Source organism: Gekko japonicus, unplaced genomic scaffold (assembly GCF_001447785.1).
Source record: "Gekko japonicus isolate JY-2015 unplaced genomic scaffold, Gekko_japonicus_V1.1 scaffold1702, whole genome shotgun sequence".
Taxonomy (NCBI): domain Eukaryota; kingdom Metazoa; phylum Chordata; class Lepidosauria; order Squamata; family Gekkonidae; genus Gekko; species Gekko japonicus.
In genome coordinates, this window is record NW_015167103.1 from 341,629 (window position 1) to 368,529 (window position 26,901).

General features: G+C 39.2%; 1 protein-coding gene across 1 annotated transcript in view; it reads left to right on the plus strand.

Moving 5' to 3' along the window:
- The window catches only part of PRKX (protein kinase, X-linked), an 80,392-nt gene extending 61,123 nt beyond the window's left edge, over positions 1-19,269 (plus strand). Inside the window, exons 4-9 of the mRNA XM_015412935.1 lie at positions 1,346-1,465; positions 12,278-12,373; positions 14,120-14,177; positions 16,114-16,191; positions 16,553-16,704; positions 18,923-19,269. Of these exons, the coding sequence (XP_015268421.1) occupies positions 1,346-1,465; positions 12,278-12,373; positions 14,120-14,177; positions 16,114-16,191; positions 16,553-16,678 (478 nt within the window). The 3' untranslated portion in view covers positions 16,679-16,704; positions 18,923-19,269. The remainder of the gene's footprint in view (positions 1-1,345; positions 1,466-12,277; positions 12,374-14,119; positions 14,178-16,113; positions 16,192-16,552; positions 16,705-18,922) is intronic.
- Positions 19,270-26,901: the final 7,632 nt, after the last annotated feature.

The window sequence follows — 26,901 nt, forward strand, 5'->3', positions numbered from 1 at the left end:
AAAAAATAAATGTGTATTGTATTTATATTTACATCATTTTAACTGCCTGCATTGTGGAATGTGGCTGAAAGTCTCTTATTTAAAAGTTTGCTTAATTAAATGGACTATTAATAGGCTTTGATCCCTCCACTATACACAGCACGTGAAAATCAAAGTCTGCCTTTCTCCTTTGCATCTGAGGAAGTAAGCTCTGACTCATGAAAGCTCATGCTGAACATGCCATACTAGACTTCAGTTTCCCTTCACTTCTGCCTATAAGTGCCCTTCTCCACTCCTCTTTTAGTGCTTCCCCACTCCTCGAACTGGTTTTGTTTCCCTTGGAGCTGTTCACCAAGTTCCACTTACCTGCTTTCTCCCACCTCAGAGTCTTGTGTGTCTGCATTACAGTGGGCAGAAACTCAAGAAGTTATAACTGAAGATTTGAGTGTCTGGCTATTACCAGGCAACAAGCTTCCTCTGTGCCTCCCACCAAAATGAGAGCAACAATTGCCTTGGCCATCTAAGTCCAAAAGCATGTATATGGGAGAGAGCATGAGAGGCAGAGTGGTGCCAGTTGGAGATGAGCTGAACATTTTGTTACAAAAAGCTGATTGGAAGCAGTTAGAGAAGTTTGCCCAGCTGAGAGTGCTGTTGGACTGTGCCAAGGAACTAGGGAGGAGGTCTTTGTTTATTTAAAGGACCTTGGGCTCTGCCATCCCCTCTGTTTTCCTGTTCTCACTGCCCTGGCTGTGACTGATCCTTTGACAGCAGCAGGAGATCCCTAGTTTGCAGGTCCAGTCACCTGGAGTCCAGTCACCTGAGGTCTGATGAGGGCTGGGTTAAGTTATTCAGTACTTGCATTTCAGTAGGACAGAAAGATAATTGATTCCAGTCATATAGTTATAAATGGCTCATATGCAGTGTTGGGTAGTATTACCTGCCTTTTACAGAGTCACAGGGATGAAACCAATGCAGTTGTTACTGAGATGAATTGGAGTTCCATTGCCTATCAATTTGTGGCTTAAGGAGATAATCTTTCCTATTTCGTACTTCATATGTGTCCTTTAAAGAGGGACCTAGTATTAACCAATAAATGGTTATCACATACAGTTCGGAATTTCAAAGTCCCATGAATGCAGATGGTCCTCTCATATCAATGGAACATTAACTGAGAATTGCTATCCTCCTTAGTAAGATATCCAAGCAATTCCTGTGTAGCTTTGATGTTTATAAATGTTGATGTCCCACATCATTTCTTATGATTTCCCTTTATGTCGTACACAGCCAAGTTTGGATTGAAATTCATACCTTAAAAATATGAACAGCAGTGTTAATTGCAGGTTTCTTCTGTTTTTTTCCCCCTTAGGACATGGACACTGTGTGGGACCCCAGAATATCTTGCCCCAGAAGTCATACAGAGTAAAGGTCATGGAAGAGCAGTAGATTGGTGGGCCCTGGGCATTCTAATATTTGAAATGTTGTCTGGGTAAGTTCAAGAGAAGGAAAGGGGGACTTAAATACAAATACTGTCATTTTTTCATTGTTTGGACAGCAATGAAAAAAAATCCTATTCTGTAGCGAATTCTCTCAAAATTCCTTTATACTTTGTATTGGAGGAAAAGAAAGGTTAATATCAAAGTAGGTAACCGACCTGAATGCCTGCCCTTTAAAAATTAGAAGAATTTATTAAAAAAACGATTTCCTTGTATGGAAATGGTACACTTTAAATATTCAGCAGTATAGGTGCTGTTGATTTATGAGTGGTTCCCACGTGACTGGAGGCTACCCCTAAAAGGCTCACCAGTTATGGAGTGGACTTATGGCCTGACTCTCTTCTACAAAATGAGTGCCCTCTCTCCCAATAGAGTACTGATTCCATAGGAAAGACTGGTGGCATTGACCCTGCCCATGTCACTAAATTGATTTATCTGTTCATGGATAAATGGCTATCATGTCTGTGGACAATTTAAAGAGCACCAGCATTCATTGCGATCCAGAGGTACCAGTAATTCCATGTTCAACAAGGCACTTTTTTTCTTTTAAGCTGATGTTATTTGGACTATGTTCTGTCTTAGTTAATTTACCAGTGCTGCTGAAGAAAGTTTAATATTGTGCCTTGTTTACTTTTTATCTTTTGAAAAAAGTATCTTTAACCTTAACCCAGACATGGGGGGGATGCTTGTTTTGGGGAGGGGGAGAGGGAGATACAGTGGTGCCATCAGAGCTTGACTCTGGGGAAGAGCTCCATGGGTCCAGCTTAAAGGCTCAGCAATGGAGCCCCAAGCCAGGCTACAGCTTTGCATTTGAAGATATCATTTAGGAGTCCCCATAATATCCTTAAATCCAAACACTAAAATTACATGACTGCATCACTGACCCAGATAGATTTTGTGGCATGTTTAAATGAAGCCAAATAAAATTTAATTGTATTAAACTGTATAAGTTAGTATGGATCACATTATTTCTGTACACAAACATGTGTCCTGCAAACAACCATGCATACATATGTACACACACACACACGATTGTGTCTTGTGGTATACATTTGTATACAATATATGCACATTCACTAACCACTGGTAGGGTGTTTTTTTTTAATAAAAGCAAATGTTCTTTTGAAAACAGAACAAATAGCTTCAGTAAAATTTCTAATGATATGTGAAGGTTTCTAGCCATTCCTAATTGTGCAACTGGAAGACCTCCACTTCAGTGGACTTACTCTGCTTAGAATGGTACTGGTAGAATCATAGAGTTGGAAGGAGTTTTATAGGCTGTCTTGTCCCCTGCTCAGTGCAGAACACAAACACTAGAGCATCGCTGGCAGATGGGTGCCCAGCCTTGGCTTAAGATTCTCCAGTGAAGGAAAGCTGCTTTAGGTGGTTGGTTCCATTGTTGCTGTGTGTTTTGTTTGTTTTAGAACAAATTGTGAAAGCTGTATTCCTATTCATACTGTATTTGCTAGATTTCATCTCCATTAGTCCTAACCCCATTACATCACCTTTCAGGAGAAGACTTCCCCACCATAGTGTATTTACACCATTGTGTTTCTAATGAGACATACTGTCTTCCTGTCACATTAGGCTCATATACAATGTGTGGTAGATCCTTGATGGTTTTATCAACATTTCTAGTGGAGCACTTTGAAATTAAAACCATGTTTTGCACATTAACAAAGAGATTTTTTTTGCCTTTTTTCCTGTGACTCAATTCTCTCTGTCCTGTAAGCCTAATTTTGGAAAAGGTTTTTACTCCAGTAGATGGCAGCATTCTCAGAATAATGTAGACTGTTTTATTTGCTTCCTTGCTAGAAGACTTGAATTAAATGGATTGTACAAATAATTGTTTGAGTGCAAAGTACAACTGAGATTTGCAAGTAAATGCCTTCTCTAATATTTTCTTGATAGTTACATGAGCAAGATTGCTTGTTTGTCATCTTCTAAAACTCTAAAATATATGTTCCCTTATTTCTTCTCATACAATATACATATTTTACATATGTTATTCTTTTTGTACTTGTAAAATGCACTAATCTGATATTGGGATCAAATTGATCCTAGTTATAAAGAAGATATATAATTGATATTGGCTAAAAAAATAATACAATGCCACCCCCAATTATAATAAAAATTAACACAAAGTTCTGTCTGGCCTTAAATGCATAATAATGGCCACTGAGTAATATGTGTGGGGGAGAGGAACCCTCAGCCAATGGAGGGAAGGCTTTCTTTCTCTCCTCTGAAGCAGGAAATAGGAGAGACTAGGGGAAAGGACCTGCGATGTTATAAACAGGAAGCAGCACAGAGTTATCTGCTCTCGGGCCATATTGGAGGCTTGCAGGGGCTGGATCCAGCCCGCAGGCCACATGTTTGACACCCCTGCACTAGACACTGCAAACCTTCCTGGAGTACAATTAACACCTCATTACACTCCGTTATCTAAACATGGGAGCCCACAAGCTCAACAAGTTTGGGGACCTGTGCTGTACACTGATGTTCTTTAATCACTTCCTCTGTTTTATGGAAGACGCTTCAGTGAAATTGATTGACGACCCATTAAACCAAATTTTAATCAAACCTTGTTTTTTAAGCAATACAATCTAGCCTGTTATAAGAAACAGATATCCTAAAGTTGTCCCAGTCAAGGTGCACATAAACTGTCAGAAATGTTCTGCCAGGCCTATGGTTCAGGGCAGCAATGATCTGCCATCAAGCCTGGCCTCCCCCATCTCCTCCCCTAGGGGAGGATGTATAATGTCTAATGCTATCTGATTAGTTGTGTTTAGTGCTGGTTTATTGTTTTTACATTTTAATCTGTGCGTGTACACACACACACACACACATATATGTATTTACTGAATTGTATTTATAAACTGTTGTAAACTGCCCTGAGCCCCAGTGGGAAGAGGGCAGTATAAAAATCAAATAAATAAATATATCTAACAATACTGCCAGTCCTAAATAAATGTAATAGTAGTCAATAAAGGAAGTAGTTGACCCATATCTGTAATTGGAGGTTACATGCAAACTTTTAATATCTGATTATGTGTCTGTGTGATCAAAGTTTAACTATTTTACACTAGCAGTAGTCCTGTTGACATACCACTGAAAATATTTGGCTAAGCAAATATAACAGACTTCCTCAAATCCAGGAAAGTAGTGTATCCCTATATCATCGTCTTGCATAAATGAAACATAAACATGCCTTTCCAAATTCAAATCAAAGGAAGCTGTTGATTAGAACAAGCCCTAGTTTTTATTGCCTGTACAATGTATGTATGAATATATAATAGATTATACTTATATGGCATCCTGCTTCTGACCCATTCTTTGAGCTAGAGATTTTTTCTCTCTGTCTTACTGAGCAAATGAGCCTGGCCGCTACTATTGGTGCTTCCAAGCATATGGACACACTACCTCTGTACCTGGGATATGGAGAGAACATCTCCACTTGGCAGTAGTTCCATCCTGATGTTTTGGACTTCTGTGACTAGATCACCCTACTGCTGCTGTTAGGGTTCTGACTGGAGTGGATGGGCATATTGTCTTCATCCTCCTCTTGGGGAACAGAGAGAACTACTGCAAGGTGGCTATATCAGGGTACTAGCCTGGCGCTCATGGCTGGGAAGTTCTCCTGAAGTACTTAGAATCAGGTTAGTAGCTGGTCTCAGCAGCACTGTTAACTAAAACCAGTGGGCTAGAACATTGCAAGTAGCAGTGGTAGTTATCCATACCATAAAGGTTTCCACCTCCATCATGCTTACCCCTGCTTCTTACTGGACAAACAAACACCTCAGTTACTCTGGTGTTGAATGCCTTTAAACCGCCATTCATACATTTAAATGTACAATTTTTTTAAAAAAGCAATGCTCTTGGCTTTCAGCTATGGTGTCTACAACTATGGGACCCTCTGAGAGCATGCCATTGATAGCTAGTCTGAGAAATGGGGCAAGTGGTGACGGTGAGCTGTTCTCTGTGGTGGCACCCTATGTAGGACCCTCTCTCTCTGTGTCTCAGAAAAGTGAGTGGCTGGTCATATGTAACTGTTTTAAACTTCCCATGTAGCACATGTTTGATGACTGACACGTTCCCTGTTCATGTGTGCACAGAGGACAAAAAAAACCCTAATATTTAATTAATTAATTTTTTATTTCTGGTACCTTCGCCATATCCAGTCTGCTGTTCTCTGCAATCTGCTTCCTGAAACAGTCATCTTAACCCTGCCTTCATGGAAGGGCTGGACCTGTTGCTCTTACAGGCTGCTAAGGCTGTGAAAGGCAATCAGGGAACAGTTTGCCTTAGTAAACACTCTGCATAAAGAGTACCTCCCACAAGCTGTAGGCCATCTGTTAGAGAAATATGCCTGATATTTGGATCACTATCTAATTATGAATGACAACTGAATGTCAGACTATAAATAGGAGACTGGTTATAAAGTGTGCTGTTTTCAACACACAAGATGGCATATTTCAACTCCTGCAGCAATAGAATATCCTATGTCATGAGGCTGTTACTTTAACACCATGTAAGTAACAGCTAATTCCCCCCCTTCCATGGTCAGTAAGGGTTAATAGTTAGAACTTGCTTTCTTATAGAAGAGTAGTGGTATCACCTGTGGGCCTTTAGGTCTGTCTTATCTCTGTGCAAAGTCATCTTGATTCTGAGGAGAAGTGAGGAGTTGGGTTCAGGTGGGAGATTTTGTATTAACAGAAATGTCAAGTGCTAATGTACAGTGAAAGGATTAATCTGATTGGTTGTAGTTGTGGGGTGATGATGCCTTTAGCCCCTATAACTTTAAGAAGTTGTTAGGCAATGAGACAACCCCATTTCACTTGGATCTTTGCCAAGATGACAGATGTGTGGAGATGGTAATTAAGGAGTGATATTTTCTCTAGGTCTAAATTTTATGCATGACCAAGCTAAAGAGGAGAACTTTAAAGTATTAGTTAGTCTGTAGGAGTTTATTTGTTTTTTGTGCAAAGAGCCTGACAACTGTATCCTGACTGAATTTTGATTTTTTTTAAACACACTCTCAGCCTAACCTACCTCATAGGGTTGTTCTGAGGATAAAATGGAGGTGAGGACCTCCAGTTTCGGTGCGTTGATGGTGGGCACACTTCTTTGAAGATCTGGAGAGAGTGGCCCATGACCCAGCGGCAGGGAGGGGGTCTGGCTGGTTCCGGACTCCCCCCCAGAGCCCTTGTAGGGGGCTCTCAGCCTGGGGCACTGGGGGTGCCTCTCCCAAGACCAAGGCCAAAGGATCAAGGCTCTCCCCTGCCCCTATAGGTCCCAGCCTCTGCAGTACCATTCTGGGCATGAGATGAGCATACCGGACCAGCAAGCAACTGACCCGGCAAAAACAAAAAGACTTTCTCTTACCTGATGAAGCGGAGCGTGAGTAAGATGCCAGCCCGGGTGCCCCCAAGAAAAAGCGGAGGGGGGAAGCCACCCACCCCTTGAAAATAGCAAAAATTTAAAAGCACTCGAGGGGGCAGAAAGTGGTGGCGGCTGAGTGGATGGCTGATTTTAATCAGTACAATGCCAGACTGTTAAGGCATTTAGAGTGAATAAACTTCTAAAGACTTAAGTGAACTTTTACAAAACATAAACAATGTCTTATCGGGCTGAAAAGACAGCGGTGAAAGTGAAGCTTCAACAAGGAGCTGCCAGCTCAACACATCCAGTTTCTAAACCGGAAGTGAACTTTGACTTTGCAGGCATGCTGGATACTGCATTGCGACCTCTGGTGGCTCAGATGACTAACATCGGCAAGACCTTGGAGTCTTTACAAAAACAGCTAAAAGAATCCAATAAAAGAACAGAAGAAGTTGAAAACAAGACTAAAGCAATTGATCAAAGACTGGAAGTTGTGGAAAAAGAAAGATCTTCAGATAAAACTCAACTTTTGCAGCTATAAATGGAAAAATCTTCATACGTGTTGAGATTTCAAGGTGTACCAGAAGATAAATCTGAGAATCTGAAAAATCCTTACTGAAGCACTTACACCAGTGACAGGCATCAAGGCGGAAGTATTACAAAGCGAAATGGATATGATCTATCAGACATATTCAGAATTTATTAAGAAAAAAATCCTGCCTGGTGAAATATACGTCAGATTCTCTAAGAGATCTATAAGAGATGCAATATTGAAAGCAACATCTGGGACTACACTGAAAAGCAAAGAAGACATCAGAATACTAAAAGACGTTCCATTTGAGATGAGGAAGAAGAGAAAACAATTGTCAGCAAGCTGCCAAAATGTCTTTTCCATCCCCACCCCCTTTCCTTCCCTGGACTAAAGGAAGAAGAGAAAACAATACAAGAATTTAACCACCTATTTACGGGAAAATTCCACTACCTACCGATGGATACTACCTGAAGGCTTGATGTTCAACCACAAAGGCAAAAAAAGAAAAGATTTACTCTTTTACCAAAGTAAAGCAGTTTTTGGAAAGACATCAGGAACCCAAAAAGGATACAAAGAACCCAGAAGAAGAAGGAGAATTGGACAGTTCGCATGGCTTGGAAAGCCACGAAACGTCCCCAGATGGCAGCTCAGAAGTAGAATCAGAATTGGGAGCGGCAGCACCCAAACCACCCCGGGACAATAAAAGCAAGAAGAGAGGAAGGAAAGACAGAAAATTGCTTAAACTTTAGAAGAAATGTTTATATTACATTACATAATCTTGCATTGTCAATAATTTTAAATTTTGCATATCAAAATAATAGAATATAATTTTTATTCTTAAACTGAATAAGAGAAAAGCTTTGACTTAAGATAATAATTATTATCATATATGGTCATTGTATAGCTGTAATTTTAGTTAGTGTGTAGTTTTGTAGGATTTATGTAGAAAATAAAAATAAAAATTATATAGATAAAATGGAGGAGAATAATGTTAGCTGAGAACAGCGTGAACTGCTTTGGGTCTCCATTGGTGAGAAAGACCAGATATAAATAAATAATATGTGACTGTTTAGTGCTGTGTACTGATTCATCCCAATGTTGTATTTATTGATAGCAGGAACACACATTGATAGCTGGAATACACATAGTTCAGAAATTTATGTTACATTTGGAAGGTGCTATTTTTATGACTGAAGATGTAGGGGCTACTTCAAGGGACCATACTGTGGGTTCCACACATATTGTATGATTTTTCCCATTTTTCAGAAGCAACTTCCTCCCATTCAGGAAAGTTGACAGTACATTGAGCTGTAGCTGAACAACAACGAAACAAAACCCTATGCAGTGCTTTAGCTGCAATGCTAAAGGATGTCTTTGGATTGCAGTTACAAGTGTGCAGTCAGATATTGCTGACCCTGTGAAGTACACAGTGTTTCTGGAATTGGACTGGATTATCAGTATACAATACAGTGAAAGGCTGTCCTGATATTTCCTGATTTGAATGTTTCACTCCCAATAACACAGGAAATATCTGGAATTGTGTTGGAAGACCTTTCTGCTATTTTTCAGGTGGCACGTTGGCTCATTAAGCTTTAAAGGGCTATTATTTCAATGGGTGGTAGACTGTCCATTGAAAATCGTGACCAAATAAAGTTTAAAGCAGTGGCGTCAAACTCATTTGTTAGGAGAGCCATATCTGACATAAATGACATTTTATCAGGCGCTGTATGCCATAAAACATAATGCTAGGGACCAGAGAGATAAACTGTCTAAAGGATAGCAACTGGTAAACTCTGAGTTGGTTTGTCCTCACTGCAAGGCCTCATGGGCTCAGAGGGAGTCCAAAGGAAAACCTGTAAGGGTGGACTAGAGAGCTCCCCAGCGCTTTAACCCCCACCCCCAAAATTTAAAATCCACTGCAGTAGGCCTAGCTTTTAAGTTCAAACAGCAGGTCTACTACCCATTGATTCCATGAAAACCAGTGTGCTGTAACAAAGTTTCTTTTTTTATGCCCCCCAGAGGGGATTTTTAATTGCATTTTCTACAAGCTGCAACGAAAAAAAGGGAAAGGGTCTTCTACATCTAGGGAGAACGGAAAGAAAACCACTAATAACTAAAACCCCAAGTATAGGAGATCATTACAACAGTTTATATAAGTGTTAATCTAAAATGCTAGTATTACATTGAACATAGTCGATTAAGCTAAATTATTTATCTTTTTAACCATTTTTACAATTTTTTAACTGTTTAAAGACAACCCCAAGAACATCATTTACAACAAATGCTTTAAGGCACCATTCAGAGTTCTTCAGCCTTCACTTTGCTTTATCTTTTCTAATCCTCAATTGGTATTCTCATTTAGGGGCAGCCGCCCCCTTTTCTGAAGCAGAGTCCTTGTCGGAAGACACTGAGTCCATTTCGTCACCAAGTTTGCTGTCATCTTCTTTGGAGTCCTCTTCTGGCTCACCCAGTTGCAGTCTCATAAACTCACGTGCTTTGGAAACAGAGTCAATTTTTTTTCTTTTTTATCCTGTAGTTTGAAAATGACGCCTTCAGGGGTCAGCCATCTGTATGAAATGCTGTTTGTTTGTAGAAAGAGGATTAAGTATTTGTACTTCTTCCTCTTCTTCCTTATTTCAAATGGGACACCTCCCATTTTCAGGGGTGTTCCTGTAGTCGCTTTCAGGATTAAATCCCTCACGTGTCTCTTCGAGAATCTCACCACTATCTCTCCAGGCAGATTTTTTAATATATATATAAACGGAATAGGCCCTGTAGACCACGTCCATTTTGCTTATAAGGTATTCCGCTTTTAAATCTGTAACTGGAGCTAATCCCTCGCTCAAAAGTTGTTTTAGATTCTCATCTTTGGATTTAGGGACCCCTTGGAACCAGAGGAACAGGTTAGCGTTCTCCATTTGCAATTGTAAAAGTTGAAATTCATCCGAAGCGTGCTTCTTTTCCAGCATTTGCACCTTTTTCTTAACTTTTTTAGAGTTGGCATCCATTTCCTTTACTTTCTCAGCTGTTTGCTCCATCTTTTTTGTAGTTTCAGACAGTTGGAGCTGCTGAGCTGCAAAGTTCTGGTTTAAAGTTGTCAGCTGTTGATTGATGTTAGTCATCTGATCCAGTAGAGGGTGCAAAGAGTCCGCCAAAAGCTTAGAGAACTCAGTGGTCTCTTCCAGCCGTGGGCTCATGCTCCCTGGTGGTTTCACTTTTGCTTGTTTTTCTCTCTCCGCTTTTTTCCATGCCACATTTATGGATTGTTTACTTTTGTATAAACTTGCTAAAGTCTCTGACATTCGCCCATATGCTTATCCATGCTCTGGTAAGTTTCTTAAAACAGATTTCAATGCTTTAACTTCCACTCCCCCCTTGTTAAATCGCTTTTTAGTTTATGCGTGTGGGAGGGGCCCCTCCCCTGCTTGCTTTTCTCACCGTTTCCAGGGGAGGGCTTTCTTTTTAAATTACTGGCATTTCGCTTTTATTCAACTCACTGTTCTTTGTTGGTCATAAGACCTCGCTTAAAGTCCATTTAAAACGCTCGATCTCTGACGCTTGTCCTGGTCATCAGCTCTAGTTCCATTTGGACACATAGCAGCAGGACCGTCAAGGCAGAAGAGTGCCTCAATTCCCCAGCAACACACTGGCGAAGAGGTCACCCTTCAAAAGCCCTATGGCTAGGAGCCTTTCTCAAGGGCTCCGGGGGGGGCAATGCTCCCTCTAAGCTGTGGAGTCTTGTGAGCAAAAATTCTACTGTGTGAGCCACTGGCATTAATGTGGTGAGCAAGCGATTTGGCTACGGCATAAATTAATTTGCTCTGGAGCCACCCTTCCTGAGCTAAGGTGAAAATGTGTGAGCCGGAGGCTAAAAAACTGTGAGCCACCTCACAATAATTCAGCTTAGAGGGAACACTGGTGGTGGCAAACAGTTGCCTCCCCTCCTAACTGCTAGCGCACAGATCGCACCCCCGGGAGGTCTGGAAGGTGTGTTCGCCAGCATGTCGCCATAAACCAGAAGTCTGTAACAAAGTTTCAAACCCAGGTTTGAATCCCCACTCTACCATGAAAGCTCACCAGGTGACCTTAGGCTAGTCATTCTCTTTCAGCCTAACCTATATCACTGGGTTGTTATGGGGATAAAATGCAGGAGAGGAAAATGATGTAAGTTGCTTTGGGACCCCACTGGGGAGGGAAAAAATGGAGTATAAATAAATGTAGCTGACAATGGAGGACAGATAAAAGGTTGGCTGATGCATGGGAAGGAGAGAAAGAAACAGGGAAAGGAAGAAGCTGTGTGGGCTTTTAGGGAAGAAAAAGAAAAAAAAGAGTGGGGAGGGGAAAATGAGATCCCCCTGTAAGTCCTTGCAGATTGTCCTGCTTTATTTGCAAGGCTATGAACAGTTTATGTATGAAGTTGAAATTACATGTTTAAAAGAAAGGTTAGTAGAGTGACCACCTAGCAGTGGTTCTTCCACAATGTCTTTCCTCTGACCTTTGCTTTGCAGCTGCAGAATAAGTGAACTGCAGAGCCTATGTCGGGAAGGGAGCTGGTTTGGCAAGCATCTAAGTAGAGTAAGCCAGAAAAGCAGAATAGGAAAAAAAAATGTATAAATTATGTCTCTTTTTTGTGAAGTTTTAAAGACCTATATAATTGTTTCACAAAGCAATTTTGTATCTGTTGAAAGATTATTTTAGGAAAGTTGTTCCTCTGTTTCTGTGGAACTGGTGAAGTATTCAGTAACTTCACATGTCACCGACGTTTCCTTCAGTAGGTGTAGAGCTGCATGAAAAGCCTAATATTTGAAGAGCAGATAGTAAATTCTTGGTAATGTTGCTTGCATTGTGCTTCTCAGACCCAGCTGTATTTTGTTGTGTGTTCCCCTCTGAACAGATTTCCTCCATTCTTCGATGATAACCCATTTGGGATATATCAGAAGATACTTGCTGGCAAAATAGATTTCCCAAGACATTTGGATTTATATGTAAAGTAAGTGCATTGGCTTGAATAAAGGTCTTACCGAGAGTATATAAAGAAATTCTGTCTAAGCTTTAACTCCAATCAAGGAGCTTCATCAGGCTTGGTTAACAAGCTCAGGAAATGCTCAGCTCCTTTGCTCCTGTGTTTCAAGAGGTTTCTTGAGATTGTGAGTTTGTTCAAAAACTGCAAAAACAGAATTTCAGTAGACTAGCTGAAAGCATATTAAAACAGCTTTTATTCAAGAAACCTTTCAGCAATATTGAGAGCAAAAATGAAAATAAAAGTCTGTTTCAACTGGGTTCTTCAGTTGCTTTTATTTAAAGTAGTAATGACAACGATAATTTAACTTAGATAAAGTAGTAATGACAACGATAACTTCAGTTGCTTTTATTTAAAGTAGTAATGACAGCGATAACTTAGAATTGTGTGTCACTGAAAAATGATATAACTGTATCTAATTTTATAAAATAAATAGTAGAAACTGTTTTTTTACTGTGATATTGCTTCCTATAGCTGCTAGGGTTGCCAGGTCTGGGTTGGAAAATACCTGGAGACTTTGGGGGTGGATCCAGGAGAGGGGCGGGGCTTGGGGAGGGAAGGGGCCTCAGCAGGGTACAGTGCCATAGAGTCCACCCTTCTAGGCAGCCATTTTCTCCAGGGGAGCTGATCTCTTTCAGCTGGAGATCAGTTGTAAAAACGAGAGATCTCCAGGCCCCACCTGGAGGCTGGCAAGCCTAACAGCTGCTTTCAGACATTACAGTAGCCTGGTTTGTTTAAACCACGTTTGCACAAACCGGGTAGTGTACCATATGCAAACCACATGATCTGCTCCTCCTTGTTCTTCACTAAGAGTGTTGCCTCCTCTTACTTGTCTATAAATTTTGTACATTAAAATAAATAATGAATATCTATTCCACTGACTTCCTGTACCTCTGATTTTTTTTAATCATCACTAGTGGGATGAGGCATGGAGAAAAAGTGATGGGAAGCAGAGTCCCAAGAAAGCTGTATATAGCTGCAGCTGAAAGCTTTTCTGTTGTCCTGTATGTCCATACCGGTATGCTGAAGATGGAGGGTTGAGTTCAGCTACTTTTGTCACTCACTGCCCCTTCTTAGCCCAACTCCTGCCATGCAACCCTTTTGTATGCACAGGCCTACTGATCTCCAGCATAGCCTTTTTTGGTGATCAGAGGGGACTTTCTCCTCCCTTTTTTGTCAGTGGAAAAGCTGGTTGGATCCATCTCATAGAGAGATGGTGCTACTGAACAAACTGACTTCTGCACTGAAATGTCATGATCAACTACAGTTGCTGTAACCAGAGTTAACAAGCCCAAGCCGTGGTTTAGAATTCTAGTTTTAGCATCTGCCTACTATCCATATTTTGGGTAGTGTGCATTTAGACACTTAACTAGAATTTAATCAAATCGTATTTTATGAACTGTGGTGTGGTTTACTGTGACATCTGAGTATAATCAGTGGGCCAATTAATTAAATTAGATTGTTGACAGACCGGCTTGCATAGATTTGTGAAGAACTCAGAACATGTTAAGTCATGTGGTTGAAATTCAATTATTAATCACAGAGCTGAAAGGTGAATATTGTTCTTGGTTCTCATTATTGTCGTTAAAATTCCAGTAAACTTGGCCTTTGGAGGTAAAAACCTATACAATGTATTTTAGTGTGACAGTGTCTGTCCAGGCGGCTATGTTAAATATATTAGGTTTGAATATAACTAATATTTTCCCATTTGTACAGGGACCTTATTAAAAAGCTGCTTGTGGTTGACAGAACAAGACGGCTAGGGAACATGAAGGTAAATTTTAAATATTAAAGACAGGCCTTAATCTGTTGATTCAAATCATTACAGACATGTATGATTTTCTTTCAGTCTGGCAAATTATTTTGAGACCAAAATCTAATACATTAGGCTTCAAGAAAAAACATAGGTATTTGATATTATATATCATTCTAATTATGGGAAAGACGTGGTATTTGTAATCTGAACTCTTTGTAAATGACCTTTGCATCTGATAAACGTTGAGCACTGCCATACTTTCAGTATGTAGAACAAAATGAGTGTGGTGTATTCAGATTGTAGTGACATGGGCTCCTTGACTGATATTTTGGAATTTCTAGAAATCCTTCTATTTGGCAACAAAAATACAATTCTATTTTGAATTATTTCTTGTTTTTCCTGAGGAAGCAGTGTTGTCACTTGATCTTAATATTTGAGTTTACAATGCCATTGGCACTGACTTCCAGAACCTAGAACAGCTAAAATTAACACTCGTGTAATGATGATATACTTTTTTTTTAACTGCCCCTAAGGGCAGAATTTTATTAAGTTTTTCCATCACAAAACAATACAAACTTAACATACAAACATTAACACATACATACAAAACATTGACATTGATGGGGGTAATAAATCTTCATAGTTATTATATTTCTTCTGCCTAAATACAAACATTATTTTCTACAACTATATACTATGAGTAAATATCATTAAGTTTCTGCCTTATTGGGTTATATGAACTTTGTTTTCTTGGACTTTTTCATTTATTTATTTCTACCTTTATATAGTTATTATACCAGCTATAAAATCATGACCAAGTATTCTAGAATGCAGAGTCCCTTCATCAATAAAGTCAATTTGTCCCTTCATCAATAAAGTCAATTTGTCCATTTCAAAGCTTTGTTTATAAATTCTTGTTTCGTAGCTGTCTCAGATGTCTTCCAATATTTAGCATATAAAATTCTAGCGGAAGTAGTCAAATATACAATAAGGTAACAGTCATCCTTACTAAAATCTTTCGGCAAAATATTTAATAATAACACTTCAGGTGTAAATGGAATGGCCGTACCTAGCACTTTTTGCAATAATTCATGCATCCATGCCCAATATTTTTTACTCATTTCACAGTGCCACCACATACGATAAAACGAGCCCACCTTCTTTTCACATTTCCAACACTTATTTGAGCATTTACTATCATATTTCGCTAACCTTTCTGGTGTTATATACCATCTATAGTACATTTTATACACATTTTCCTTATAGGGTATAGCTTTTGTAATTTTTATGCTGTTATTCCACATTTGGTCCCATTGTTCTAGGTCAATATTATGGCCTATATTCTGAGCCAATGATATACCTTTGATCTATACTCACCATGGCTTGCAAAAATGCCTGCTGCCACAGCCCTTATATTTTTCTTAAAAGGGAAGGGATAGTAATCAGCCACAGAGGATTACTCTTTAAACAGAGGACAAGCTTACCTTTCCCACCAATTACTGTTTCTGGATTCTCAAGCATGACTACTACTAGGAGTAGTGTCAGTTAATTTTATCAGCTTCCCCAATCAGTGCCTGTGCCCATCAAGTATTTTCAAATGTTGATTGGTTTGGGACTGAACACAGGAGTGTTTGTCCAGCAGCAGAAGTATCTTCCAATTCTTACATGGTTATATTACTTGCTCTCTAAAAAAAACAACCTGGGTTGTGCAGTGTAATTTGAAATAAATGGAATCCATCTTTGGAACAAAGACACCATAGGGAAATCAGGTATTCAAGGTATTGCCAAAAAAACCTGGGTTAATTTGAATATGAACTGAAAAGGCCATTTTTCACAGATGAAAAAATCAGATTGAGTCACCAAGGCTTATAGGAGGATAGCTTTTTGCTTTGGGTAATATAAATGGCAACTTCCTGATATGTAAATAAATCCATATACATATTTTCCCTGACAGAATGGAGCAGATGATGTGAAGAGGCACCGATGGTTCAGATCTATAGACTGGGATGCTGTACCTCAAAGAAAGTTAAAGGTGAATTGCATTTTTTTTTTCATTTGAGCCCTTTGCTATGATTTACATAATTCTAGACATCTCATTTAATGGGTACCTTTTATGCTGTATAAAAGGCTTGTGAAGATAATCTTTTAAGTTACAGGCAAATTCAGGCCAGTTGCTTACACTACAACTAGGAACATCCTCAATGAATTGTTGCAAAATCCATTTTATTAACTGAGTGACAAGACAGATTCAGAAGTCATTGATACAATTAAGACATCTAAAGACAAAGCAGCTTGAGCTGATGTTATGTCCTGTCCTATAGCAAAATCTCTAGGGTCAGCCTCACAATGGAGTTTTAAGTGTAATTTATTCAGGGTATTTTTTTCTTACTCAGCCTCCTATAGTGCCGAAGGTATCAAATGATGGTGATACATCTAATTTTGAAGCTTATCCTGAAGATGACTGGAACAAAACGCCTCCTGTATCTGCTAGAGACTTAGAAATTTTCAAAAACTTTTAGGAGTGGGGACACAAAGCTTATTTAAGGTATTGTATATTTGTTTTTTTCTAAGATTTATTCAAACATACATAGTAAGTTTGATGATAAATTTTCTTTGTTGTTGCACAAAGGATGATGAATTGGATCTAAAGGTGTTGCTTCACATGTAGCTGATACCTTCCAGTCAGAAGAATTCTTTTTAGAGTGTTGCTTCACAAAAATGAAACTAAATCCTGCAATATTCTGTTGTTTACACAAAATCTTGTGAAAACTTGCATAACTTCTTAGCCAATCAGAATTTTGAGAATGGCAATAGAAGCTGTCCATTACAGCACTGCATGAACTTCTGTGCAAGCTAGTGGGGAAAAAACTTGTGAAAACAGCCCAAGCAACTATTTACTTTCTTAACAGAATTCTTTGGTTACAGTTAAAAGAGATGCTAAAAGTTTGCACTTCTTGGACATTCAGTTTGAATTTCAGCAGCATGTTGATGCTCATCTGCACTGCAAAATGAACAAAGATGACTTTTTCGCCCTCAGTACTTTTTCCCCCACCCAATCCCCGTTGCAGGGCTCTTTTTCTGGCAGGAACTCCTTTGCATATTAGGTGACACACCCCTAGTGTAGCCAATCCTCCAAGATCTTACAGTAGCCCCTGTAAGAAGAGCTGTGTAAGCTCTTGGAGGATTGGCTACACTTAGGGGTGTGTCACCTAATATGCAAAGGAGTTCCTGCTACAAAAAGAGCCCTGAGCTGCTGCTATCATGAAGGATGCCTGGGGGGAACAAAGGTTGCTTTGCACTGTTTGTCTGTGACTGAGGTACCCAGAACATACTGCTTCCAGGGCAGCTGAAATCCTAATGTCAGGATCCTAGGAACTACAGGGAGGGGACAGAAGGGAGAAATACTCTTCTTCCCCAGCCAGCTGATGACTGATTGGATAGCCTCATTGCTTGTTGCAGCAGCAGTTTGGACTAGCCACTGTGTTGGGTTGTGAACACTTTTCAAGTCAGGGGCTTCTGCACCACCTTAGGAGCTTATAAGCAGATTTAGGATAACACAAGCCATGTATTGCAGGCAAGCCTGAGAAGGCTTAACCCATCACAATACACAACTCACAGTGTTTTTAAACAGCTACTGTGATACTTTAGACAATCACATTGTTTTTCTTTCTTTCCCCTTTTGAAGTGTCTTTGAGGTCCTCTTTGGCTGACAGGCGGCAGACATTTTAAAATAATAATTTTGTTCCATATTTTTACTGCCATGGAGAAAGAGAGTATAAGGTTACTGGCAGTGGTTCGATTTAGTAGTAATACATCACTTTTCCATATATTGATTATTAGCTACTGTAAAAATCAGAGATATATACAGCAGTGCATAGGGTTGCCAAGTCCTATCTTCCCCCCCCCAGTGGGGGACTTTGGGGGGTGTTCCTGGAGGGGGCAGGGCATCCCAATGTGATGACATCATGTTGGGGATGTCCCTACCCGCCTGCCCTACAGGGGCGCTGGCTCCCTGCAGTTAAAGGGGCCCTTTTAACTGCAGGGAGCCGGCATTTCCCCACGTGTCTGACCTCCGCGAAGATCTGGCATGTGGAAACGCTGGCTCCCTGCAGTTAAAGGGGCCCCTTTAACTGCAGGGAGCCGGCATTTCTACACACCCAGTCGGCTGCCCCGCAGCCACCCCTCTCCCTCCTCTCTCTCAAGAGAGAAGGGAGAGGGGTGGCGGCAGGTGCTGGGGTTTGGGGGGGCTTCCCCCAGCGGCCAGCTGGCCACCAATGGGTAGAAGCCCCCAAAAAAGCAGGGGACCCCTGCCAAACCGTGGAGGTTGGCAACCCTAGCCATGCAGCAGACTAAATTGGTTGGCAGTTATAGCAAAGTCTGCATTTTTGCATTTTCTTCTAATTTTGTTGGTTGTATGTATTTCTCTTCTTACTGTTTAAAGTTGTGATCCACTTTGAGTCTCAGTGAGAAAGGCAGAATGTAAATGAAATAAATAAGTAGTGGAAGTGGAAACTGCTGCCAAGTCCTAGCCAGCTTATGGTTACCTGTAGGATTTTCAAGGCAGGAGATGAACAAAGATGGTTTGCTGTTGCCTGCCTCTGTGTAGAGGGACCCTGGACCTCCTTGCTGGTCTTCCATCCAAATACTAACTAGGGCTGACCCATCCAAGTTAGGGCAACATAAATAGTAAGCGGATCCAAATATCTACTACATGTAAATGTGATAATCCATAAACTAAGCCGGTGTGTTTGTTTGTTTGCTAGAAACTGGAAGAAGATCATCCTTGCTGGGAACTCACAAAGAAGAACTGAAAATATTAATGAAGACTTTCTTTGAAATGAGTGCACGTTGCTCCATTATGCACAGTCTTTAAAATAATTTTAAGAATTGGAGGAATTAATGATTTTCATATTTAGTTGTTCAGATTTGGCATTAGTTGAGTAAACTAAAATACTGAAGCACCTACCCTGAGGTAGCCTCGTTGAAAATTGGTATAGTTTTTTTTAAAATTAAAGTTTATATTTAGTTTGTTTCTTGCTATGCCCAAATCTTTTTGCATAGTTGCCTCATATAAATTAACTTTATAAGTTTTACTAAAGTTGTCATTTGAAGCACAAATTATTATATATGTATATAAAGAAATCAAACAGCTAAAGCACAGAAGCTGTGCAGAAGTGTACATTTTTGTACTTTACAGAGTCTATGGTTTTTATTCTTAAATGTTTTTCAAGATGCTGTCTAGAAGTTAAAAAAAAACTTCAAAGGTTAAATAGGTTTTTCAGCATCTTATATATGTTTTATAATTCTTTGTAAAAATATACAAGTAAGTTTTGAAAAGATGTAAAATTTCCAGTGCTTCACAGTTGCAGCCATAATACTTGAAAGCTGAAAGATAAAAGGGCCTTGTTTTATTTTTTTTCCCTTTAGATTGCATCACAATGTTTTCTTCAAAATTCAGTTAGAATGATGTTTTTGTGCATCATTATTTTTGGTAACTACAGACTATGTAAAGTGTGTTATTTTTTCCTTCAATATATGAAATCATGGCAAGACATCTGTTACAGCACCTTTTGCTGGTAATGTGGAAATCTGTTTTTGCTGACTTTAGCAGTGCAGTCCTAAGTAGAAACCCTTCTAAATCCATTGCAGTCAAGGTATAACTTAGATTTATTACATTTGCAGGAGATTCTGAGTCAAAACAGAACACCACAGCTTTTAATGTTATCTGACATAATCTCAGGCTTAGTACAGTTTAGTCTTCTGAGCCATCAAGTAACATGCATACACATGTAACTCCAAAAGAGGATCTTCTGTATGTCAACTGATCTCCATTCCCATAAATATACAACATGTTCTTTTGGAATAAACCAGAAAATATAAAATGTGAAGAGTGGTAATATGCATTTACCATATCATGAGGTTGTCTTTACATTTTTTATATTTTTAAAACTAGACTGCTCAAACATAGAACTAATTTTAGGTAGTTTCAGTACTTAACATTTGCTAAGTTTAACTTTGAATGGGCATGTGTTGAAGAATAAAATTCCAGCAGATCTAAATTCAGAGTATTTCTTTTTATGTTTGAAGCTCTCTCAAATAACAGGATAGAACATCTGCAAACTTGATAGATGCCCATCCATTGTACACATTTTTTTTAAAAAAGACTTATTTTCCTTTTGTAACTCATAGTGTTAAGAGCATCACACATACTTGATAAAGTTAAAGACTTGTCTAGGTTTCTAGTCAATTTGATCAGGTTGCTTTATAGGCCAGAGAGGTGATCTGTTGAGCCTGAGTGGTGGTGTTAGAAAATGCTGTCAAGTCACAGCTGACTTATGGCAACCCCTTAGGGTTTTCAAGACAAGAGACATTCAGAGATGGTTTGCCATTGCCTGCCTCTGCGAAGTCACCCTGAGGCTTCTCCAATATTTCAGCTTTCATTTTTGATGGTAAGAACGTCCTTCATCACATTGTGTGGAGGCCTAATAAGTCAGAGGTGGTCTCTGGGTGGGTCTTCCAATTACCAGTGGGTAGAGTTCTTCATTTTCAATGCCCTGATGTTGCCTATCCAGCTTCCACATGAGTCCTGTTCCTCTTTCTTCTGTATTGTTTTTATGCTATTTGCAGTCAGCACATAGAGTACATATCTGGGAACAAGCAGCAGTGTTACTATATCTGCTGATTCTGAACACACAGCATAATTGTGACTTACACAGTTCTTTTCAGTGTGAACCCGCCAAAGTTGGCATTCCTAGTTGCAGAACCTTGGCATTTCACTTGCAGTAAACGAAGGTACTTTCTAATAGAATGCATTGTACTTCCTGTTCATGTCTGTTCTCCAGCTGTTAAGCTATTGGATTTGCCATAAACAAGAGAATGGATACAGTAAACTGGTAATAAATTCTTCCATAAATCTTATACTTCTGGACATAAAAAAACAGTGCTCCTAATAACTATTGTAGGTAATGTTTTAGAGCACGGGATATTAAGGATGAAAGTGATTTCATTTCAAAGTATATGGAGTCTCAAGAATCCCAGTATTGCTATAGCTGACTCTAATAGATGAGTTAATGGGGTGGTTATCCTTCTTTGCCCTCACTGTTCAACTTAACCTTTGTATTACTATTGGGAATCATTGATACCTCAGCAGCAGCTGCTAGAAGTTGGAAACTGACCTTGTGCACTTAATACATAGTATACCATATAATAAATCCAAGCATTCACTTGGTTGCAAAGCCACTGAAATTGTACTGCTTCTCACCTCAGTTATATTTCAGTGGTAAGTATCTAGTTGTTGAAAAGGCTATTATGTAGCTATAAAAAATAGACCAGTTTTGGATTTCATTTGGACCATGGACTACCATGCATTAAATGCTGTTTAAAAAATTAACTTCAGATGCATTAGTGAAGGTGCATTTTTAAAACATAGTTTCTCTTAAAATAATACAATGTAAAGGTGATGTTGACACATCACTTCACAAGATATTACTAATGCTGAAGTTTGAAGTGTCTCCAAATTTTGCACTGTGGCTCTATGCTGGACAAAAGGTCACTCAATGAAGTAGGATACCAGGAAATGCTACAGTCACTATGTTGATCATAGTACTCAGTCGATTTGTACAAGCACCAGTTAGGATAAGGACATCTCATGATGGCTTGTAAGTGTCAGGGTATAGTATTTAATAGCAGTCAGATCCACTGTTCTTATGAGCAATAGGTGCCCTGATACACTTATGTCTCAAACTAATAAAAATTATATAGGAAAAGAGCCTTATTAAAAGTTTATGCCATTTCTAGAAAAGTTCACAAAATCATTTTACATGCTGATCCTTCCTGTGATTAATTTTTACTGATTATTTTTAGAATATTATGCTTTGCTGGTATGAAATTCCCAACTCAAAGCTTTGGGAAAATGCCTGTTTAATAATTAATCTTTTGAATTTTGAATATTATTTTTACCTCCTACATGTGTTTGGTATTGGAGAGAAATTTGTACTGTGTGAGATTTCTTTTTAAAATTCCTTGGGTACTTTTAACACAGCCAATAAGGAGACTTTCTGAGATACTTGAGCCAAGCTCACAGGTGCCTAGACTGGCAACATGGTGGACTAATACAGGCATTCCTTCCCCTACCATATGAGTACCTGATTTGTGCTGTTTTATTTTGGAATAATGGGGAGGGGAGTGTCACTGAAAGGTTACAAACAAAATTGATGGTCCAGTTATATATGACACAGACCTGTTAATCAGTTGCCAGTAAACAATTAGCAAATACCCACACATCACAAAATCAGTTTGTATTTGCATTGCTACTTTAATCATGAAATCAGTATACAATTCCACCAGATCAGACTCTTCTGAGCTAAAAAAAAATGTGCTCGTAAACTCCCCCAAATGCATCCATGCATAATGCTCATGAACACATGCAGAGAAATATTTAAGAGTGAACAACCTAGCCCTAATTCTTTATATACCTATTCATTGTTTTACTACAACTAATCCTTATTACTAGGTGGCTATTTCTATAACAGTTAAATTCTTTAGGAACTTTTTTTGTAACTGTCAAACTTTTGTACTTGATCAATAGGCCAAGCCGAGCCACTGCTAGCTCTTTCTGAAGGCCCTGTAACTTGGATCATTAGCATAATTGTAACTATGATGCACTGTAAATAGAGAACATACCATAGATTGTCCTCTAAATGTCCTTGACTAAAAGAAGCTTCTGAGTTTTAACCAAAGTGGTCCACTATCTTAATGATGTTTAACTGAATAAGCAAGTCTTTGAAAGAAAATAAGTAGTGGTAAGCAATCAAGCAATCTTCTTGCCATACAGGAGAGTTGAGCTTCCTACACTGAAGAATTTTTCAGCTTTCAAGAACTGTAGCATGATTCCTTTGTACTGTACTGTGTACAGATTTCCTATGTTTTGCACTTTTCTATGGCAAACGTGACAGCTTTATAAATATCCTGCTGTACAGTAAGTAAGGGATAGTTGCATCTGTGTACAAAACCAAATTTGTTACATCGACATCTGTAAGTCAGCCTTGGAAGTCTGAGAAGTTGCTTGCTAGTTCTAACGTGTATAAGTACTGTACAAATACATGTCAGTCCTAATTGCACAATGAAAATCACTGTGATCTGTAAATAAAACTTAGTCCAAAAATGCATTTGTTGTTTCATTTATTAAATAACTGTGGCTTCTAGAATCATTCCTTTTATCTTTATAATTGTGGAGTTTCCCACAGTTTTTTTCCACAAAAAAAAAGAATTCTGCACCTCCTTCCAGTGGCGAAAAATAACTCTTAATTCTCAGGCTCTCATTAGGCCAATGCTCTTGTGTGTGCTCTGTATTTCAGTTAGGTGTTACATTCATGTATCTTCTCTGGAAATATGTCACCAGAGTGCCTCCGTTACTGTTGAGAAGCTCCTGCTTATGCTTTGTTGTTGTTCAGTCGCACAGTCGAGTCCGACTCTTCGCGACCCCATGGACCAGATCACGCCAGGCCTTCCTGTCTTCTGCCATCCTCTGAAGTTTGCTCAATTTCATGTTCGTTGCATCTATGCTTATGCTACCCATTTGCTTTCCTTAGAAGACATTCTGTGTGCGGCCTAGTAGCTGATCTTAACTGGTGAGCAATGACGTTTGTACAGCAAAACTAGTTCAGCAGCATGCAGGTTGAAGTCATGGATTTTTAAGGCCTTATCAAAATGATTGGGAACCAAAAGGTAGTAAGTGCAACTCTTGCTCTATTGATTGTGTTTCTGATTTCCCAAACTTAACATGATGCTGTCAGTAGTGGTGGTAATCCTGAACAATCTTCAAGAGTAGCTCAAATATAAAAAATGATACGGGGCAGCTGGAATTTTTTTAAAAAAAAATTGTTACAGTTGTATTAAGTAATGAACATAAAACATCAAACTGTGAACCAAATTATTTGGACAAGCATGCAATTACTTGTTCATTAAAAATCTATGATACTCTGTAAGAGTATTTTCATTTGGAGAGAGATTAGTTTTCAAGATTTTTGCATCTGTTTAACGCCTGTACACCAGTCCTGTTAAAGATAGGGAAGAGGTAAAATAATATCAAAATAAATCTTTATTATATGGTGCACACAATAGTAATATTAAAAACATAGGGCCTGTATTAAGTAATTAAGTAATATTAAAAACATAGGGCTGTATTAAGGATCAGAATAAGCTTTACATAATCTGTAATAATCTCCCATACAAAGTTAATGAACATGTCATATGACCATCACAGACCATACACATTTCGGGCTCAAGGGCCTTCCTCAGTGGTCAATAATACATACTATTTTAAAAAAAACCCCAGAAAATGCATGGTAAGTGCACTCACACATAAATCTTCATAACATGGTATAGAATTTCTAATACTTCAGGATGTGTATGTCATCAACTAGCAGTTGAAATCAAATGGCCATTTGATTTCCACTGCTGGTTGATGACACAAGCATCCTGAAGTATTGGAAATTCTATACCAGATTATTACATCAATGAAGATCGATGTGTGAGTACAGCTACCATGTGAAGAGACTAATGGCCTGCTTATAAATTTACATCACACCACACAATATATGAGATAACAACCCCTGGTCAGGCCTTTTGGCTAAGAAGTGTAAACATTTTCATGGCCCTTAACACAGCCTGATATTCAGACCCTATGTTTTTAATTTTACAATTGTGTGCACCATATAATATATGTATTTTGACATTTTTAATGTGTTGTAGATTGACCTTTGTAGCATTATCAGCATATTTTGGGTTGATTTTTGCTTCCTTTTTTTCTTCATTTGTGAGGAAAGAGGGCCATGAGAGCTGGGTATCAGCCTTGTGCTGCCACCATTCTGGCCAAGTTTTAAAAACAGTGGTATTTAACTCAGGAAAGACTGCAAGGAAAGGAGGCTGCTGAGGGTGGACCAGGACAAGACTTGCCTGGCTTGCTCAAGGAAGGGGTGGAGATGACTTCCAATGAAGGAAAACGGTCTGGGACTGGAGGCAAAGAGGACCAGACAATAGCAACACCAGGCAGAGCTTCTCCCTAGGTGAGGCAGGGCCAGCAAGCAGGCTCCAAACCAAGAGAAGGGACTGAGAGCTCTAATTAAAAGGAACAGCACTCCTTAGCTACATGTAAAAAGAGCTGCTCTTGGTACCTGGAGATGAGGGTAGGCAGAAAAGGGAACACTGTGTGATATATACCCCTGCCCCTTGATGCCCTGTTGAGCACAAGCATGACATTAACTAGTCCTGCAAAAGCAGTTGTTTCCCCCAGTTGTACTGTTCAATTCCCCACTATTTGTTGCATGGCCGCATTTTGACCCACATCTGCCCCCGATTTCTTCCATGTCTTCTTGATCCTTACAACCAGGGATCCTTACAACCAGTACAACCAGGGGAAATGGAAGACTGAGAGCAGAACTGCTTTTGTGGAATCAGTCACTGAATTTGGGTCTAATATTAACTTGTGCGTGATCAGAAGACATGGGTACTTTAATCAGTTGTCTACGCCTGTATCTGTACATTGTTGAATATTGTGCTATTGCAGCAATCATTTACAACTTGATTTGCCTTTGTGGACAAGACAATCCAGGATGTGAATCACTGCTATAGTGCAATAACAACACAATGTCTAATGATGTGTAGATAACAGCATCAGTGTATATGGCCTGTTTTTTAATTCAAGCTCAAATCCACATTAAGCAAAAGTAAAAGGAAGTTATCTTTTACTCCTTACTTGTTAGCTTAAGCTTTCATACCCAGTGACCCATGTGGCAATAATATAGGATCTTTGTAACTGAGGCAGTGCCATCACATTTGGAAAAAGTAAAGAACCAAAGTACAATATTTTACCCCAGTTACAGGACAGGACAAGTGGCATAAAAATTATTATTTATAGAAATACCAGTTGAAGCTCAGGTGTGTCTCTCAACGGGGGGGGGGGGGCATGGGAAAAATGACAAATTAGATAAGAAAAGGAGAGTTCTAGGAAAGGAGGGAGGCATTCTGGGATAGTCTTATTCTAGTTAGTGAAGTGAGGTTTTGACAGGCAATTTAAATAGTACAAATCGGATGTGTTGGACAAATAGTCTAAGGCAGGAAAATAAAAGTAGGCTTACCTATATATGGGCATGGATTGTGTGCTTAGGAAATGGAAGTGCTAAGAATGACAGGATCTAGTGGATAAAGGCACACTGATTCATTATTGAGTGTCCTTGGTTGATAGTCTGAATGGACTCGGAAAGGTGGGGCTTCTTCTAGGTTGCTGTCCTTCTCCAATTAATGTGATTTATTTAGTGACAGTCCTGCTTTCCATGCTGGCTGTCTATTTATTTCTGTGCCAAAGATAAAGGCCTGATTTACAAATGCATGAGAATGAGAGAGTAGAATGAACTGCAACTTTGCAGGTGGCAGATTCTAGCTTAGAATGCTCCTTCACATAAAGAGACTGTGCAAATAGAAAGCAAGCACAATAGGGAGAAAACTTTGTACCCCCTTCTTTATTGGCTGTGCTGCTTTTCTTTTGTTGGGGATTTTTTTTTTTAATGTAGGTGATGATTCCGCTATGGAATTCTTCACTTGCAGTGCACGATGTCACGGTCCTTTCTATTATCTCGGCACCCTACATCCTCATTCCCCCATCGCAGCAGCGTACCATCTTGTTTCCACTTTATTATCCTGCATGTGTAAATGGAACTGTATCTGCATAGATACAAAAATATAG